Source organism: Asterias rubens, chromosome 15 (assembly GCF_902459465.1).
Source record: "Asterias rubens chromosome 15, eAstRub1.3, whole genome shotgun sequence".
NCBI lineage: Eukaryota > Metazoa > Echinodermata > Asteroidea > Forcipulatida > Asteriidae > Asterias > Asterias rubens.
The window spans coordinates 10,185,938-10,205,958 of record NC_047076.1 but is presented as its reverse complement, the minus strand read 5'-3'; the positions used below and the strand labels follow the sequence as shown (position 1 = coordinate 10,205,958).

Sequence of the window (20,021 nt, the reverse complement as noted above, 5' to 3'; positions counted from 1 at the left end):
TTGCAAAACTTTGTGTGCTTAATCTTTAAATGAACATAGGCCTAGACAAAAAGAGAATACTTTTCTTGAATGAAAATTAAGATTTTATTCGTGCATGAGATGAATTGTGACATTCCTTCCAAAGGTGCACGTGGCCAACGTGTCTGTGGCAGGTAGGCCTAACCGGGTATCCAATTACACATACCGTCCGGTTCCTGTTCCATCATTTCCATTACCCGAGAAACTTAAAGTGAACTTCTTGTTTCATAATTGTTTATTATGTTATAGTGAAGACCATTCTCAATCCTCTTAAATCACCCATACAACAAACAAGTGCAAACGGCAGCAAACTTGGTCATTATGCCAAAATTAATGAAAACAAAACCCGACAGCAACCGACCTCCAGCCCCCCCTCAAAAAAATAATAATAACGAGACAGAGATACACCAAATTAAAACAAATTAATAAAATAAAAATAAAAATAAAATAAAAACAATAACAAAAATGAATAAAAAAATAAATAAAATAAAAATAATCAAAACAACAAAAACCTAAAGAGAATACTTTTTGTCGAGGTTATGTGTTTATTGTGCATGTATCAGTCGGAGTTAAACTCCTTTCTCTTTCTTTCAATGCTCCTTTAATGATTCCGTTTGGTCCCTTTAGAAAACCACAACCGAGTCCTTTACACTAAGCTCATGCAAGCGTGATGCGTCCCTGGCCGGCCCAGTATAGCGTACCAAATAAAACATTTTAACGATGAGTTTATTACTAGCAAGCAACGTTTTAAGAATGACGACGTCCATGTAAAATGAATATAATTGTTTATTAGTTCAAGCCCACTGAGAAGTCATGTTCATTTTGCAACGGTGGACTAATTTTAATAGGAAATGCATAAAAGGTCTTGAAGATTGTTACTGTTGTTGTTGCTGATGTTGCAGTAAACACGTGTTACCAATAATACTGTACACTTGCCCCGAGCCATTTTTTCCCCTGGTTTTAAAGTTGGCATTGTCGTAGTGCTTTTCAGTATTGTGCATCTGTGTCTTTCTAAATCGATTTAGAAGGGAATTTTATTTTAATAATTCTATACTCTACTAAAAAAAAAAAAAAATTGCGTCATAAGCACATATAGTCTATCAGCGTATTGCCATTATTTCCAATCAATGATGTACCTCAAGCAACTACACCTCGTCTATTATTTCATTTTAATTGCATTCCAAGCAGGATTTGATCAGATAATCCCGTACAAAGAATGAGCTTGGTTTTGTTACTTGGCCTAAACATCAAACATACTCTGTAACACGAAACCTTTCTTACCTGATCTCCCATAACAGTACGAACATGTTTCATATACCACCATAATTCTTGTTTTAATCCTTCTAAAATATACACTGACTTTATACAAGGGATAAAATAAGTGATATGAGAAGCTTAAGATGGTATGGATATAATTTGACAATAAAACTTGTGGGTAAAAAAAATAGTAAATCTGTTTTGGTAAGTCACAGCCTGCAAGTTTACTAGTCATTGTAATTACATTAAAGGCACTGGACACCTTTGGTACCAGTCTTCTCACTTGGTGTATCCCAACACATGCAAAACAATAACAAATCTCTCTTTCTCAAAAACTATGTTACTTCAGAGGAAACCGTTTCTCACAATGTTTATCTATCAGCAGCTCCCCATTGCTCGTTACCAGTAAGCTTTTATGCTAACATTGTTTTGAGTAACTACCAATTATATTGTCCATGCCTTTAATTGTATTGAGAATGTTGCAGTAGGCTTTATTGAACAATGATAAAAACCGACATGTTAATTTCGACATAATTCATTTGTACTAAAGGCTTTTGTGTGTTTTTTTGTTCCGTGATTAGCATTATTAATAGCTGGGTACCAGTGTATTTCTGGCGTGTACCTAGAGTGGAACATGTTAGAACCTGAAAATATTCATCCATTATAACAAGTATTTTCAAGAATTGTTCTTAAAAGAACAATTCTTGAATAAGAAATGATGATGATTGTTTCTTGAATAAGATGAAGTGATCCACCTCCAATAAAATGGACTGCTTGGCGAACGTGTATCACTAAGCCTGTGCCAGGTATACCGGGTATTCAGGTATCCTGAAAACAGAGGTCCGGTTCCTGTTCCATTTTGTCAATTCTATTACCCTGAGAATGAGGTGAATAAGATCAAATTTCTTGCAATTCTCTTGTAACTTTCATGCCGAAAAATAAATCGAGGAACATTACGTAATTGGTGAGAAGACAACAATCGTCTAATGATAACTATTATACAAAACATTCCTTGAAATATTTCTGTCTGATGAGAACTTAATCAAAATAATATTCCGGTAGGAGTTTTTCGCACAGTGAGCGTTTTATTATTTTCTTTTTTTAAATCGATGTCATGCAAAAAATGTGCAATTGTTTTTTTCACTAACTTCTCGTGACCCAGATGGCCGATCGATCTCAAACCTGTAGGGTTTTGGTGGATTTACATTAAGTGCTTACCGCCACGGCTGTTTTGTTAGCAAAAACAATTCTGTAGTTCCTTTAAATGATATAAAACAATTATGTCACATGTACAATTTGTGAATGGTACACTGCTCAATTCTGTTAAGCAGAAAAAAAGTTAAGCAATATTTTCTGCTTAAGCAGCTTTATGATTGGGCCCTGGATGTAACGGGGACCCGAAACCCGAATCAAAATGGATGTACCCGGAAAAAAACCACCCGAAAACGCACAGTCAAATGAGTGTGCTGCCTTGGCGAAAACATGCGTTGAAGTGTCCGCGTGTTTAAATTGAATCATCTATCAGAATCGCAGAATGATTGATCACATAAATAGAATACTAGGCTTATACTCGGGTACAATAACAAATAGTACGTGAACCAACTATAGAGGACAATAACATTAGACATAATACTCTCGCACTTTTTATATAAGGAAACACTTTTCTAAGGAATGTGGGTGGCCTTCTACAGGCAGTTATATTGCTGTCAATATGAAACAACATAGTTCTCGTCTGCATCCTCAACAAGTACGATACCCATCCTCCAGAGAAATCTACCAATCTGAAAACTGTAGGGAACATTGTATGGGAATAGCAAACAAAATCACAATTAATTAATTAATTTGTTAATCCGATTGCCATGAAATCCTTACGGGACGAACGTTCAAATCCTCAAACGAAAAGCGACTGAACTACTAATGAAAAATGTTTGCAAATAGGAATTAATTTAATCTTCCACAAAACAATGATGTACTTCCCCTTTAATATTGATCTATAACATATTTTGTTAGATTATTTACCCAACCCTAGTATCGGTATTATAATATCACTGTGTTATGCCAAAGAGAAAAATGCCCTTGAAGTTTACACTACATGGAAATTAAACTATACCGACCATGACCATAAAACCCCGCTTACACTGCGCCGTATATTGAGTTGACAAAAATCCATAATACATATCAAGTGTTTTTGCATTTGAATACCAAATATTATATTAAAAACTGCACCCACATGCGGCGTTTATACAACTAATCATGAATAGGCTTTGTTTGGTTAGGAGATCAGACGAGAATTATGACGTCATGTTTGATAAGTTTTTGTTGGGACTACATGAGTGCGGAGTAATATTAGAAGTGATACGAATAATAAGGGATGGGCGCATTGTGCACAAGTCTATATATATTGCCCGAGTATAGTAGAGTTATTTCATATCTTGTTTTAATCATCGGTGAGTGGTCCGCAACTTGTTCGTATTCCCCAAGATTCAACATTTTCAACTTCAGCCATGGCAAACGTGAGTATACATTTGTAATAATTGCATATCTCAGCATAATGTTCACACTGACTGTATGGGTTAAATCATTTAACTTTCACCATAATTATTTTCTCTTTTTTTAAATGTATGCAACCACTAACTTCAATGTAAACATACATTATGACATGTTTATCTGTTTGTTCAACTAGTATTTCATTGTTTAAAACCTCCGGTCTGTTTACTTTTGCAAGATAGTTTGAACAGCTACAGTACATGACCATGATCGTCAACAATAAATATTTTGAAGTTCTTTCAATAAAATCTCATCCTGGTGCATTAAGTAAGCATGAAAATAACAAAATCAACAACTTTAGCATGCCATTCATACAGTGGCCTTGTACATATAGAAAGTGTTATGATTGTTAAATATGTTTCCAATAAGTTCCTACACCACATAATACGTTTGAGTTTGTTCCAAAAAGTTTAGCAGATTTGTTCTGTTATACTCTGCGCCTTCAAACAATACCGTAGCATGTGAGTGGGGGTTTTGGTCTAGCGCATAAAGTAGGTGCATCTCAAAACCCCCACCAAAAATATCGCACAACTTTGACAAAAGTTTGCTTCTAACAGCAAACAAAGGAGTCAAGGCCCGTAGGTGGGCGGAATGTTCATGAGAGAAAACAACGTTTTGGGTGATTCTTTTTTGCGTGTTTGGGATGCGTGGGATGTGAAAATGTTTATGTTTATAAATAAATTGATAAATGGGGGTGCCCTTATTGTTTGCGTGTATGTGCCTTTAAATCAATGACGCGGTGTGTGAAGCTATGAGTAGATACATTCAAACCGGGGACCTAAAACAAAAGAGGGCAATAGGGTCCACGGTTCGGGAAAGGTCCACAGTTGGAAAACGTGTACATCGAACCAAGGAGAGTTGTTGAACAAAAGTTAGGATAATAATAAACAATTAAAAGAGAAACAATCAGGTCCACGGTTGTAGGCGTATATATTATTATTATATTCCTACATGCTTATTTTGCAAGTGGTCTGGGGCTTCGTTTGAGGGCCTGGGATGAATGGAAAACACGAAACAGAATATTTACCAATCCTATATACAAAGAAAGCTCCAATTGTCGGTTTACAATGTTTCCTTTAAGCCCAAATATTTCACTATTGTTGAAATCTCAAAGGTATGCATAGGCCTATAGAGTCGGTCGCTTTCATGGCTCAAGCGCACTATAGATCCGGTGCTAAAAAAAATACATCGTAAAAGGGTCTGGTATGAATCGTTAAACTCGACGTAGTTAATGGAGCGAGATCAAGACCATGAATAAACTAAATAGATTGTGAATTTCATGAAGGTACCTTATATAACCAGAAGTACATGTATACCCTTTATAGTTGTATACACCTTGTGTTCAGAACAAATGGGAAACTTTTGAACGCTAGGTGGCGCAAGACCGTTTATGTTGTAAGCTTAGACCTTTTCGCAAATACTGGGGCGCGCGCGTAAAGCTTGGAATTATAGGTGCATTGTGGTCTAGCTGGTATCCAAATTTGATCCATATCTATCCCACAATGCACATCATTCAACCGTCTGCGCTTGCGCAATGGTATTTGCGAAAAGGTCTTTGCGTACAGTGGGTGCGTTCGTTTAGCTTCCCTGGGTCGACCTCGGTGTGTAGTATTTTATTTTTCCAGGACGAACGTGGGTTATTATCTGCACACGTTCGTCCTGGGAAAAAAAACCGTCACACACCGGGGTCGACCCTGGGAAGCTAAACGAACGCACCCATAAGCAAGAACGATTAATTTACCTGGTAAATCTGCTGCCACCTAGCGTCCACAAAGCTCCCTATAGCAAATTGGCAACTAATTTGATTTTGTAATCTACAATTTGTGAATAATTAATTAATAATAAATAACTGTAGGAAACCCTTTTTTTAACTCAAATGAAAATAACTTTGCAAAACATTGCACAATTCTGGACCTAATTTATGTACGTAACCTTCCACAGCCAAGATACGACGCAGCTTTTGCCCTGTTTGACGCAGACAAAGACGGCAAGGTTTCAAAGAGTGAGTTTGGAGCGGCTCTGAAGAAGCTTGGTCGAGATCCAACTGAACTTCAACTGACTGAACTAATGAAGAAAGTCGACAAAGATGGTACAACTTGGGTTTTCTCTATACTTCATTCATGCGATTATAGACTTTACTATTTATAGCTCTTGTAGAAGGGTCAACCCGCAAAAACAGTCATGCATAACAAAATTATGCTTACCAGAATAAGGTTACCAGCCAAAATACCATGCGACGTGTACAATTTGTGACTGGTATCCTGCTAATTATTGCTGAGCAGGGATACATTTTAACCAGAAAGCAGCTCTACGAAATCGGGCCCTGGTCAAAGCAATCTATAAGCGCTGATGCCTTCCTGTCGTATTAATTTCAAAGTGTAGGACATCTGTCATTGGTTTCTAAACAGAACGATAATTGCAAAGCGATTAAAAAAACAACGTGCATACGAAGGGGAAAACACGTGCAAAACTTTTGGAGAATTAAGTTTGAGACAGCTAGGCTGGGGAATTTAAGCATCAGTTTCATTATGGGGTTTTTCCATTATGAGTGAAAAACTTTTTGTTGATAGCTTTCTCGATGTATCCTGCAGAACTCAACTGATCTTTTTTTTACGACAGACAATGTAAAATCTTTAAACTGAAAATCAATTAAAATAGCTCTTTTAATTACAATCACTCGGTATGAATATAGTCCTTGAACGGGGACATATCTGTCGGGTTTGGAACAGCTGTCAGAACAAAATTATCTTAACACATTGTATTTTCTGACTGTCAAACTGCTATTGAATAATGGGATTTCTTGATCAACGATACAGCTGTTTATCAAGTGATGGGATATTATGTCTGATCATGCTAAGAAAGGAACTCTAGTAGAAGTTATGGTTGGATACTTGGGTGTGCCTTTAATTTCAAATTGTGTGATTTAAAACGTCACGTTTTGTGTATATCTGTCGGCATTGCGGTTTTGGTCCTACAAAAAGTATACCAACCGCTTTGGCCTTACTATATTGATAACAACTTTTTAAATAAAGAGTAGACCTTTGACGTCCTCTTTTCTGGTCATTTCCACAGTAGGCCCCATGATTTTATATTAATTGACAATTTGAAATAATTATGTTGTGACAAGTCTCCTTTGTATTTGTTTGTTTTTGTTCTTAACAGCAAATGGTTTCATTGATAAGAATGAGTTTTATCAAATGATGGAAGCTCAGAAAGGCAAGGAAAAGCAGAATGTGCAAGAAGCGTTCAAAAAGTTCGACAGAGATGGCAATGGCTACATAAGGTTTGTATTTTTTTCCACAGAACTTCATGATATTACTTTAATTTTTGTGATTTTGAATTAAGTGTATTCCGTTTGTGTGATTGCATAAACTTTAATTTGAAATGTCATTGTGATGCGCGTCTCGAACAAGCTAATATTAAAGCAATTATAATGTTTGTCGCTGATCACTGATGATTTTTGATTCCACTGCTCTAGAACTGCAAAGATCGTGGGTTCGAATCCCACCCGAGTAATATGCCTGTGTTTTTGTTCACAGAACTCGGGTAAGCCGATGAGTTTACAGTGCTACCAGTAACACGTACATCGGTGTACGGGTGAAACCTAAACGAATAGTCTTTACCCCCCGGTGCAAATTTAAAATCTATTAAAATTTCCGCTATAGATGGATTGCGCAAAGTGTCATCGGCCAACCATATGTTAATAATACAAAACGGAAAAGTGCACGCGTGTCAGCGCTGCGTACAACTCTCAGCCAATAGCCTTTCCTCAATGCGTACGTTTCATCAAATATGGTGGTCAAAGACGTCAAATTGTGCAATCCTAAACCAACGCCAAGTTCGTAAGAATGAAATATAAATTGTCTGTTTAATTTGATATTCCAATGTGTAGTAAAGCCGAGCTGAAGGAAACGATGAAGGGACTTGGAGTGACTCTAACCGATGCTGATGTAGTAGATATAATCAAGAACGTTGACGTCGACCATGATGGCAGAATCAGCTTTGCTGGTATGTTTATAAAGTGACGTTATGAAAGACCAAGCAGGGCCCAATTTCATAAAGCTGTTTACCCGTATAAGCAGATGTTGTGCACTTACTGTAACAGAAAAATTTGCGTTGGCCTAAGCACAAACGTATTTCACCATGATTTCTTATGTAAGCAGAACACTAAGCATGAATTTACATTGTTACGTCACTCGCCGTGTGCTTGCTTACCGCGGGACAGCCATCATTTACCCTTGTTTTTAATAAGTAAAACAGCTTTGTATATTATAGAAGTTCTGCAATAAGCACAGAACGGCTGCCCACATGTAGGTCCGACACCAGGGCCCTTTTGGTTCAAGGCAATACAAGTAAATGGGTTAAAATTAGTAATGTTTTGTTTTAAGATCCAATATTGTGGGGATGGTCCAATATAAGTCAATAGGTCACATCTCCCATTACAAACAGTTATTGGTACATGAACTTTATACTGCACTTCTCCTATAATTTCTTACAGAATTCGAGAAAATGATGGATAGTATGTAAGCCGAATATCCATCGGCGATAGATCAACATCGACTTCACGTGGTGACTGGTGGCGGAGATGGTGTTTTTCTCATTCTAGAAAGCCGAGTATAACTATTGGTGGTGGAGCATTTATCGAATAGTGGATTAGTTAATATTCAGTGAGAAAGGAGTCCGTGAAGACAAAAAGGAAAACGTGATAATAATCACTAAATCGGCATAACTTTAGAAAAGCAGTTATAACAGTACAACGAGAATTGGGAATAAGAAACTCACATTCAAGTTGTGTACTTTTTTATATTTAACAAAATACACCTTTTGTCATTTCCAAGAATTACACATTATAATTGACTTTAATGTCAACATTAAAACATCTTAGATTGTGTGTACAAATTCCGGTTTCTTCTTGTAATGTCGGTTTATTAGAACTGCATAATTAATGTTCATGTCATTGAGTGCACTTAGGCCCACAGAAGTTTCTGTAAACTGGCACTTCAACGTAGAGGCCGCCCTTTTTGTAAACACCGAGCCGGGCTTCTTAGATGAAGTTTAAACAGTGGTGGATTTAAAACGAATTCATTTAATTGTAATGTGCAATTCAACATGTCACTAGACCCCAAATTGAGTGCAATGACTGACTATTATAATGTCATGAAAATAAAACGAATTGATACAAACTACATTCGGCATGCTTTTTAAGCTTCAACCAGAGTATGTTTGATTGATTAAGTATGGTCGTAGGTATACTACACCTGATTACCAACTCTTTTACCAGCTACTTAGGCCTAATGCATAATATGTTGAAGGCAGTTGTTGTCGATAGTGCTGCCAAGAGCCAAATATTATTAGATGGACACAGTCGTATAATAATATTATCAACTTTGTCAGCTCTATGGGTGTCTAATTGTTGCTCGACTTTAATGACTGCGTTTATCAGTTTTTGTATTTTTGCAGACTAGAGATATAAGTAAGGATTTAACACTCACCTTGTTTGTACTAATTATTATTTTTCTTCAGGTTGATTTATTGATTAAACTTCAATTTTACGTCAGTGTAAACATGTGATGTTTGAAAACTGTATTCATTTTAATTATTAGCTATGAGCAGCCATCGGGGAAAAAAAGACACAACTAAAGAGATAGGAATACAAATTATATCAGTACAGAAATAATATTAGTCCCCAGAAAATCAATCCCGAGTTAAAAAAAATATATATATAAATCTCCGAAGTATAAATACCCAGATATATCCCCAGAGTTTATCATTCCCCAGAAATATAAAATCAAACCCAGAAATAATGTATCAAGCAACCAAAGTTGTAACTACGTTGTACATGGCCTACATTGAGCGGTTTGAACCCACTTTAGCTCTTTCCACACTCTATTCCCGGTCTTCCCCGTTCTGCCCCGGCAAATACCCGGTGAATTGCCACACCTCTGCTCAGTTCCTGAGTTAGGGGTAGCCGGTAAAACCCACTGGTATTCTGGAAATGCCCACTCCGGAAACCCGTGTGAAAGTGCGCCGGGGTATTGACAAGTCCCGGGACTACCCGGGTCTGTTCTCACCATGGAGATAAGAGATACAGTGTGAACAGCATTTTTTGACGTGGGTCCCTCTATACTGTGTGTCAGGGAGCAATTGCCACAAGAATATGGCAATATCCAAAGTCCACTCCATGGACTCTCAAGCGACCGGCGAGTGAAGTTTTGTCAGTATTTGAAAATCACCATACAGAAGCCGGTTATCGATGGTGCCAGGGGAAATTATTTTCCGATGATAGAGAATTTTGTATACCACTACATGTAGAAAAATTCCATAATAGAAAAAGGCACAAATGCAACAATTGGCGACCAATGCCACCGCCACTTATTATCTGGCGACTGCCATTTAATTATCTGTTTACACCGTCACGTGACATAGTAGTTCCATCATAGTAAACCATCAACACTGTTGCCGCCCTTCCATAAGAAAGTGGCGCTGTTGCAAAATGATAATTTGTTGCATTGTTTTTTTATTTGATCGAAAATTTTCTGTCTTGTAATACCGGTACTGTGATTATGCTTATCATCACAGAAAGCAACGTTCCTAAATAATGCTATGTGTTTTTTTCAAAATTGAATTGGTGCCAGTTTCATGATGATGCATTCCCAGTCTCTTCAAAAGCCAAAATAGGGCCACTCTTTAATGCCTTAAAAAAGGACACTTAAAAAGGACAATATATATTTATTTCAAACCAATATTATTAAAGAAAACCACCGTGGGAAAATGGAACTTAAACAATGTTAGGGTGGTGTTTTTCGAAATACTATAATTTTGTCAAAATTTGTTCAGAGAAAAAATCTTTTACAGTAATTTTTTTCCCCCTGATGGCGAAATCGGGTTATCAATATTATTGGGTGCGTTCGTTTAGCTTCCCTGGGTCGAATACGGTGTGTGGCAGGTTTTTTTTTTCCCAGGACGAACGTGGGTAATTATTTGCACACGTTCGTCCTGGAAAAAGAAAACACCACACACCGGGGTCGACCCGGGGAAGCTAATCGAACGCACCCAATTGCATTTCTGCGTAGCGCTCACTAGTCTTGGTGCAAGACGTTTCTCGTTTCCCTTTTCACGCACACCGCGGCCAATTCACCAACAGCGCCCGCACCGACTCAATCCGCACCGACTCACGTGACTTAGTTCACTCACCGCTCCCCCGGAGAAACGGGGGAGCGGTGAGTGAACTAAGTCACGTGAGTTGGTGAATTGGCCGCGGTGTGCGTGAAAAGGGAAACGAGAAACGTCTTGCACCAAGACTAAGCGCTCACTAACCCGAGTTGATGGAGTCTTTCAAACTGATAACCGCAATCTCAGACTTGAAATAAAGTCTAACGTGCTTAGACCTCTGAACAAGTCGTTTAATCTTCGAGGCTTCGCACCTTGACTGGCAGCCTTATGGCCCTTATCGAGACCACGAATTCAGCTTTGGATTCGGCTCAGATTAGCTTGGCCCGCTGTTGTTTTGACAATTATTTGCCCGTATTTTGCGTACGAGCTCACATGGCTGTAGACAAGAGGACGGAGCCTGAAGCCGAATATCCAAAGCCAAAGCTGGAGTTGTTTCGAGAGGGCCATATGATGCTGCCAAACAAGGCGACGAAGGCCTCGAGAAAAGGCTAGGACTTTCCCGCTGAATATTATGGCCAACAAAAAAACAACGATATTCAGAAGGAGATTGGATTTATTTAACTCGCTTGTTTTTGTTAAATATTTAAAAAGGGATTGAAAAAGGCAAATAATGTTTAATCACAGGATTTACTCTAATTTTTTATTTTAATTTTGTTTTGTATAACCATAAGTCTTGGCTCTTTATCAGATCTCCTTCTGTAAAGACGACCCTACAGGTACCGGCTTTAAGATTCACAAAATGGCAGTGTAAAAAGTGTGCTGACGACGGGCAGTGTTTATCTTGTTTGTGGACCGTATTTGGTAGTCATCTTCTCTCTTTTTGCATGAGTTTGTGTAAGTAATTAAAATGTTTACTGATCTTCCGACGGAGATTTATTCGTAAAATTATTTCATCGAATTAGGGGCTAGACAGACGCAAAGAAAACGTATCGTAGGGTCATATGTTTTCGACATGATCAACCCATATGTTTAAACGTATGAGTAATATGTTTTCGACCCCCAACTTTGATCCCCGTTTTCCGCGAGACTGTGCAAGCTCCACCGGTGCCAGAAGCTCTGCAGTTTACTCACGGCCTATATTTTCATCAGGCTTAATCATGATGAAAATAAAGTTTGCTGTCGTAGGTTTATCAATTTAATTTAACAACAAACTGACATATTGACAAACGTTATTCAGTTTTTGTTAATTAATTAATTAAATTAATACATTTTTGGTAAGATCACTGACACACTGAAGATCAAGGATTCATTCAAGTGCATTGATATCAAACATGTACCAACAAACAATCAAATGAATGAGTCAAACTCAACTCAATCATCAAAGAAACCACATCCGACCTCAGATTGTCGGACATGTGTGTCGGACATAGGCTTGGCCTATCTATGTTGTTACACAAATTTCCTGTATACTATATGAATCCTGTATTTTTTGTCAAGTATTTGTTCTCTTTGAGTCTTTGGCCGGATGCTAGTTGTGATAACGTAACCCTCCTCCCGACAGCGGAGTCGGAGGGTTACGAGCCTAATTTGAATCATGCACTACAGGGTGAAATGGTCAAACACATACAATTTCGACAGGTAATCAACAGATTTGCTCCATTTTCACCACTTTCGAAAATCATCCTTATTATAACACCAATGACAAAATATTTTGAAGAAAAACGTCAAAAACTTACCAGATCCTGGAGGGGTGTTGCAAGGCAGTGCAGCAGTGCGTGACGGTGTGCGCTGTCCGCTTACAATGCCCGACGTCGGAAGATTGAAAAATAGTTCAACTTAAATGTTCAAACACCATTTTCTCCAAACATGGAATTTTGGCTTATAGTGTGCTTGGTGCCCTTCGTCACTTGTGAAAACCAATACAAAATAAGAAGTGGTGAATCAAAAATCTAAGTAGATAGAAGGTACACGTTTGGGAATTGTCAAAGACCAGTCTTTTCACTTGGTGTATCCCATCATAAGCAGAAAATAACAAGCCTGTGAAAATTTTGGCTCAATCGGTCATCAAAGTTGCCAGAAAATGATGAATGAAAAACACCCTTGTTGAACGAATTGGTGTGCTTTTAGATAGGAGTTTATTGTTTTAGTCAGAAATTACCTCTTTCTCAAAAACTACGTTACTTCAGAGGGAGTTGTTTCCCACAATGTTTTATACAACCAACAGCTCTCCAATGCTTGTTAGCAAGTCAGTTTTTAAGTTAATAATTGTTTTGAGTAACTACCAAACGTGTTCTTTCCCTTTAAAGTTAAAACAATTTTGTGCCATTTTCGTTTCCAAATTTTTGTGACAAACTGACCTTGATATTATTGATATGATGTGATTTTACAGAAGCCAAGCCTCTCCGATGCTTCACACGGAGTCAGTCGTGGTAAAAATGCCCATAGCATCTGGGTCATTACCAATAGATCCAGCTGCTATGATCAACAAGTATCGAACCAATGTTTCTATACTGGCAGACACAAGAGCAGGTAAGCATTCACTTTGCAGACTTTGTAGCATAAATACATTTAATATTAGACTTGTAAGGATCAAAAACATTTGTTTTAATCCATGACTTCACAAACATAAATCATGGCTATCAATGCAGTTATATTTAACTCTATGTGAATCCATTAAAATAGCGATGATATTGAAGTATTGCAATATTTTTCTCTAGAGAAGCTTTGCTACATTTATGGAAAATGTAGATTTCGACACAAAACCATAACAAACATTCGAGCAAGTCATATAAGGTAATAATACACACAAAAACACAACATATTTGTTAACTTTTTGCTGAGAACTAAAACAAAAAATCTAAGTTATTACAGTTGTTGATATTAGAAAGTATTGAATAAACAATATTGCTGTGATACATTATGTGTTGTGTAATGCACATTTATAAAAGAACCTAGTGCACTTATCGAACAGAGGAGGGGTTAGCCCTGTTGTTCCTGGTTTGATTGACATCACCTTGAAACCATAACCATAATTCAAGTGTAGTCCCACTTACCTTGCAGGAAAAAACTGTATGTTGAAGCGCCTTGAGCGACACTGAGTGATGGACATGCGAGCTATATAAAAAGCCACTTTTATTACTTGGTGTATCTTCTTTTTCTGGTATGGAATTGGTGCAATAATAGAATGATGATGCGATGCAGCGAGTCATTGGAATCGGCATTGCTTATTTGGATCCTAATTTCTTTAACTTTCTTTTTTACTGTTTTACGGTAGATTTGATAGTTGTTGAATTAGCTCCACAATGAGGCATGTAAGTCAGTGATTCCTTGACGATGAGTAATCGAAGCTGAAAAGATCTGACTATACACACCAATCTCATGCATGATGCCACGTTATCACAATATTTCATTTCTCGCTTGTTGAGTAATGTTTATTTGGTTCTTCTTATTCAGCTGATGATAACCGACTGAAGGCAGCACAGGAGATAAGTGAAAACTTTGAGGTACATAAAATCTCTAATTTTCCTTAATCCTTCTACGCCAACCCTAAAATTTTGATGATTTTCATGAAGTTAAATGGATTCTAATGATTGGTTTACTCACTGAACATGTTACTAAGAGTAAAAGGTCTTAATAGTGTCACAACTCATGAAGTTAAATGGATTCTAATGATTGGTTTACTCACTGAACATGTTACTAAGAGTAAAAGGTCTTAATTTGATTCCATTATTCCTGCAGGTGATTTTATCTTCATCTCAGAATGGAGCCTTCTTGGAGAATGCAATCCCGCTATTCTTGAAGGTTCTTAAAGATGAGAAACCATTCTTCATTGCAGAGAAGGCTCAGCAGGTTAGTTTTTTTGTGGATCAGTTGTTATTAAACGTTTAAATGTCTTGTCTAGTTGCAAAAAATATCTTTTTCCATATCTATAAGGAAATTTCTTTTATTCTACATCACCAATAATAATTTGATTGTTATCTTCTAGTATTTACGTAAATTACTGTTGGAGTTGCTACATCGTATGCCAACTAATGAAACACTACGGCTTTATGTTTATACATCCCAATAAATGATTTATATTTTCTTTGTTAGCATTTACGTAAGTTACTGTTGGAGCTGCTACATCGTATGCCAACTAATGAAACACTACGGCCTTATGTTCCTGCAATCTTGGACCTCATGTTCTCACTGCTTGAGAGAGAGAATGAAGAGAATGTACTGGTTGCTCTACGTATCGTTATTGAGTTACATAAACATTACAGACCACCACTCCAACCAGAGGTAAGGTTTCATGACAATCAGTGTGTGTATCGGGGCACGTTTGGTAATCGTCAAAGACCAGGGCCCAGTTTCATGACTCTGCTCATCAGATTTCACGGGTTAGCGGCAAATTTTGGCTTCTGCTCGTGTAAACTCTATGTTACTAGGCATTCTACGCTTACACGGCTAGCGCAGAAATTTGGCGCTTGCACGTAAGTAGGTAATAGTGATAGTAAGCGCAGAATTCGTCGGTAAGCAGAGCCATGATATCGGGCCCAGTATTCTCAACATATGCAGAAAATAACAAGTCTGGAAAATTTGGACTCAATTGGTCCATGAGTTGCAAGAGAATAAAGAAAGAAAGAACACCCTTTTTGCACAAATTTGTGTGCTTTTATCTGCCTTATATAAATGGCTTCAGCTGAAGTCCTTTATTATTTGAGTGAGAAATACCCTCTGTCTTGAAAACTACGTTACTGTAGAGGGAGCTGTTTCTCACAATGTTTTATACCATCAACAGCTCTCCATTGCTAGTTACCTAGTAAGTCATTAGGCTAACAATTATTTTGAGTAATTACCAATTGTGCCCAGAGCCTTTAAAGGAATAAAATGGAACATGAGGAGGATATAATTTACCAGAGAAAGAGGAATTTAGATGAAACTGTGTCTTTACATTTTGAGTTTGAGTGAATACTGAAAGTTTGGTTTTTGTTCCTTTACCTCATGACAGAATTTGATAAACACATACAGAATTAAGGCTGTAAGAACATTGACTTTTAACATAAAGAAACAAATAATGTTCCTATTGTTGATAATTGTTTTTCTTTACATTGACTCTAGATTCATAGCTTCTTGCAGTTTGTGAAGAACAAGTACAAAGAGATCCCCACAAACCTGGTAAGGATAACATTCTTAATATTTTGGATTTGAAACTTTGCTTGGTGGAAACACGATATAGTAAGGTTTGACGTAACACCATGTAATGATAATCTCTAAACGATTTGGGATGGTTCTGGAAAGAATCATTGGTTTCAACTCGGCGTTGCGGTCAGTATGCTCTGATTTTGATCCACTTCTAGAGAAAACTTTCTCCAGAAGACGATCAGAGCATACTGATCAAAATGTCCACTTGAAACCAAAGATTCTTTTCAGAACCATCCCAAATTGTTCAGAGATTGTCTACACATGGTATGATGTTACCGCAAACCTTACTATAATCTTAATATGTACGAATTTGTAAATTAATCCTGGGTGACGAGTGTGATAGTGAACACTGCTTTGTCACTACTTGTGTTCTCACGACGAGTTGCACTATAAACTGGGCCCAATTTCATGTGTTGTTCGCAATTGAGATAAGTGAACTGCAGTTGTATTGTTATATTTGATAAGTGAACTGAAGTTGTATTGTTATATTTGATAAGTGAACTGAAGTTGTATTGTTATATTTGATAAGTGAACTGAAGTTGTATTGTTATATTTGATAAGTAAACTGAAGTTGTATTGTTATATTTGATAAGTAAACTGAATTTGTCTTGTTATATGTTGTTATTTTAAGCAGAAGAGTCTTGATCCTGGTAGTGGGGTTGCTCCACCAGATCCTGCCAATATCCTTCCATTTGTAGATCGACCGGGCTTTGCTTGTCAGACTATTATCACAGTAACACAACCAGATGGAACCAAAAGCCAAGTAAGTATTCACAACTAGGCTGCTTGTTATATACCTGGTTTACTGTAACACCATGTGTGTATCTATTTGCCAGGTAGAGTTTGTTCTTTAGAGAACTGTCTTTCTATATTCTACTACCGCGGAGTAGATTTATCAGATTGGTCGGGAGACTTCTCAGTTCTGAAAAGAACTGTCCTGCTTTTTAACTACTACCTGGGCGGAAGGTGGAGAAAATTGGCTGGGACTACTACTTTAGCTTATAGGATCATTATTAACTGCACTATCGCTGCTTGTATGATTACCTTGAATAAAAAGCCCTGTCATATATGCTGATTTTATAAGAATTACACTGGTTACCTGTAAGCAGTAGGATTATGTATAAACTTCTGCTTTGTGTTTACAAATTACTCGCCATAAATGCCCCTGCATATATTAACAATCTTCTCAACCCATACAATCCTCCTTGCAAACTCCAGTCTTATACACCTATCAATTGTAAGACGCACTACTTGACCCCCGGGGAGGGTGCGTCAAGTCTGCGTCTTTGCTCTCAAAAAAGTGACGGTGGGTACGTCAAAATTCAATAGTCATCAGTCAAAAAATCTTAAAGAAGTGCGTCGAGGTACGTCATGTTCCTTCGATGTCCATTTCAAAATATATTTGATGTTGGTATTTGCAGACATTCCAACCTTTCAATGCCACAAACTGTGTTTTGCTCGATTTAATTAGCCGCGATCGTGATTCGATTGTGATCGTTTATTTTGCAGCAAAACACGCATCCGCTGTCGCTCATCTGTCGAGCGCAATAAACAAATTTGCGCAACAATTTTTTGCGCAATTTATAACTTGCGCAATGCAGAATAGGCAGTTCCAGTTGTGTATCGAACAATTTGAAGATTGCGCATCATCGTGTACACACGTGCGCGCTGTGCTTTGAATTGTGGGTATTCGGGCCCCTCTCTGTTTACTGTGCGTTTTAATAGCTAGTGCGCTGGGAACCGCTCATCTCGAAAATCAAGCGATACAACCTCGAACACCTCAAATCGTGCATGCGCTTGCAAAACCGCGAAACTCGCTCTCGTAGGTGTAAGGTTGAATTATTTTGTATTCACTCATAAAGCATTATAGCTCTATGTATTCACTGCGCCTGCATAGTTTACAAGAGATTTTATGTGCGTCGGTAATGTCCGTCCGTGGTGCGTAGTTTTCCGCGATTGGTAAGTAAAAAAATCATTCGGAGGACCGTCCAAATCTGCAACAAGTGTGTCAATTTTTTGACTCAGGGTGGGTCTTTGGACACGCAAATCCGACTCACTTATGGACAGTGATGCACCCTCCCCGGGGGTCAAGTAGTGCGTCTTACAATTGATAGGTGTACTACAATTCTAGCCTCCTTATTGAGCTCATATCCAATGTCATTAATTACTTGCATTCTGCCCCACGTCTATGGGAAAAAATTGCCTGCACTAGTGAATTCATCCGTTTCTTTAACCCAATTTAAAAACAACCTTAAAAGACACATCTTTTTAATCAAGTATTTGAGAAAAATGGTTTGATTTTTACCCTTCAAAGTTTTCTTAGATATTGCAATAAAAGTTGTTATGACTAAAGCCCTGTTCGCATTGGACTTAATTTGGGTAAACTAACCGAGCCAATGGGTAACTTACCCATTTTAAGTCCAATGCGAACAGCCCAGGAGGTTTTCCTCCCAGGTAATTTACCCGACCCGAATGGGTAGTTTAGGGAGGCCGTCTTTAACTAACCCCCATTTACCGCCGTAAACCCTAGGATCCCGGCGTTTTTTCTTTCACCACTTTAATGAGCTTATTATCTACAGGTCAATTCACAAAGCTACACTACGTCACACGAATATGCATGAGCTTTACTCAAACAGGCTGGGGCGTGGCTTCAACAAAGGGGCCAATTACCGGCACCTTTCTGCAGAGATCTTTAGAAATTGAGACCCAACACTTTGATTGCTCCGTGTTGTTATGGCTTCTCGCTTCACCGGACAAGCCCTAATCCACTGTATACAATAGCCCAACACCTCCCAAACTTCTTTTGTTGTCGCATTGCTTATTCAGATGTTGCTCCCCCTGGCAAGGGATTGGGGTTTTAATGAGCCCTTCGGCCAGAGCATGACCTCTTGGGCGCTGGCATATTCATGATTTATGCAATCCTTTTGTAAGTGTTCACTGAGTTAAAATCGCGGTTTACGGCGGAAAATGGGGGTTAGTTAAAGACGGCCTCCCTTAACCGAGCCAAAGGTGCCCAGGAAGATTGACCAGGTCAGTTTAACCGAGCCAGAAAGTCCAATGCGGACGTGACGACTCGGTTAAATCTACCATCCGTCCGTGTCCCGAAGAAGCTGACATGTTTTGTCATGGGAGAATAATATTTTCGTGATTATCGAACTATTGAATGTCACGCAGGGGGCCAGCTCGGTTAGTTTACCCACGGTCTCGGTTAGTTTACCCGAGTCAAGTAAATCCAAGTGCGGACGCTGGTAAGTGTCCCCTTTTGGAATGTTAACCACTGTCTCGGTAAAATGTTAGTCCAATGCGAGCACGGCTTTAGAGAAACAAACTAATGAATTGAATATGCTTGATTTCCTTGTAGCAAACAATTCTACCCAAGGGGATCAATTCGTTGAAGGTTCTTGCTGAATATCCGATGATTGTGTTGTTAATGTATCAACTCTACAAGCCAAGTGTTCATGCTGTAGTGACTGAATTCATTCCACTTGTTATGAATACTATAACAATCCAACCCAATACACAAGCAAGGTACGTTGTCACATTCTCAACTTAAATAATAGCAATTATCATACATACATGTAGATGGTTATATCCTCACCAGCGCCACAAAGTAGCACTGAAGTAGAAAAAAGTTACAATCAGAGAAAAAAAACGTTTAAAGTTGAATGCTTTTTAAAATCAAGCTTTCTTAAAAGAATTCAGGGTAATCTAGGTCATGTGCATGCGCTATACACAAAGATAAGTGCTACTTTGTGAAAAGGTTTTCTTTTTACATTTGAGGTTGGTGTACGGCATGTGTTTTGATGGTAAAGTTAACATCAGCGTAAAGTAAAGAAAATTTCAGGTTTGGTGCAAAGCTTAATTACCATAATGAAGAAAGTGAAGCTTCAAATATGAAGCGT

General features: G+C 38.0%; 2 protein-coding genes across 2 annotated transcripts in view; both read left to right on the top strand.

Moving 5' to 3' along the window:
• Window positions 1-3,674: 3,674 nt before the first annotated feature.
• On the top strand, window positions 3,675-9,388 carry LOC117300377 (neo-calmodulin-like). The gene is made up of 5 exons (XM_033784152.1): window positions 3,675-3,788; window positions 5,764-5,911; window positions 6,985-7,105; window positions 7,715-7,830; window positions 8,321-9,388. The coding sequence occupies exons 1-5, from the start codon at window positions 3,780-3,782 to the stop codon at window positions 8,347-8,349; spliced, it is 423 nt and encodes a 140-aa protein (XP_033640043.1). The 5' UTR covers window positions 3,675-3,779; the 3' UTR covers window positions 8,350-9,388.
• A 2,354-nt stretch (window positions 9,389-11,742) lies between these two features.
• Window positions 11,743-20,021, top strand: part of LOC117300039 (transformation/transcription domain-associated protein-like) — a 92,696-nt gene continuing 84,417 nt past the window's right edge. The window contains exons 1-8 of the mRNA XM_033783697.1: window positions 11,743-11,829; window positions 13,325-13,464; window positions 14,389-14,438; window positions 14,674-14,784; window positions 15,028-15,216; window positions 16,036-16,092; window positions 16,751-16,882; window positions 19,481-19,647. Of these exons, the coding sequence (XP_033639588.1) occupies window positions 13,341-13,464; window positions 14,389-14,438; window positions 14,674-14,784; window positions 15,028-15,216; window positions 16,036-16,092; window positions 16,751-16,882; window positions 19,481-19,647 (830 nt within the window). The 5' untranslated portion in view covers window positions 11,743-11,829; window positions 13,325-13,340. The remainder of the gene's footprint in view (window positions 11,830-13,324; window positions 13,465-14,388; window positions 14,439-14,673; window positions 14,785-15,027; window positions 15,217-16,035; window positions 16,093-16,750; window positions 16,883-19,480; window positions 19,648-20,021) is intronic.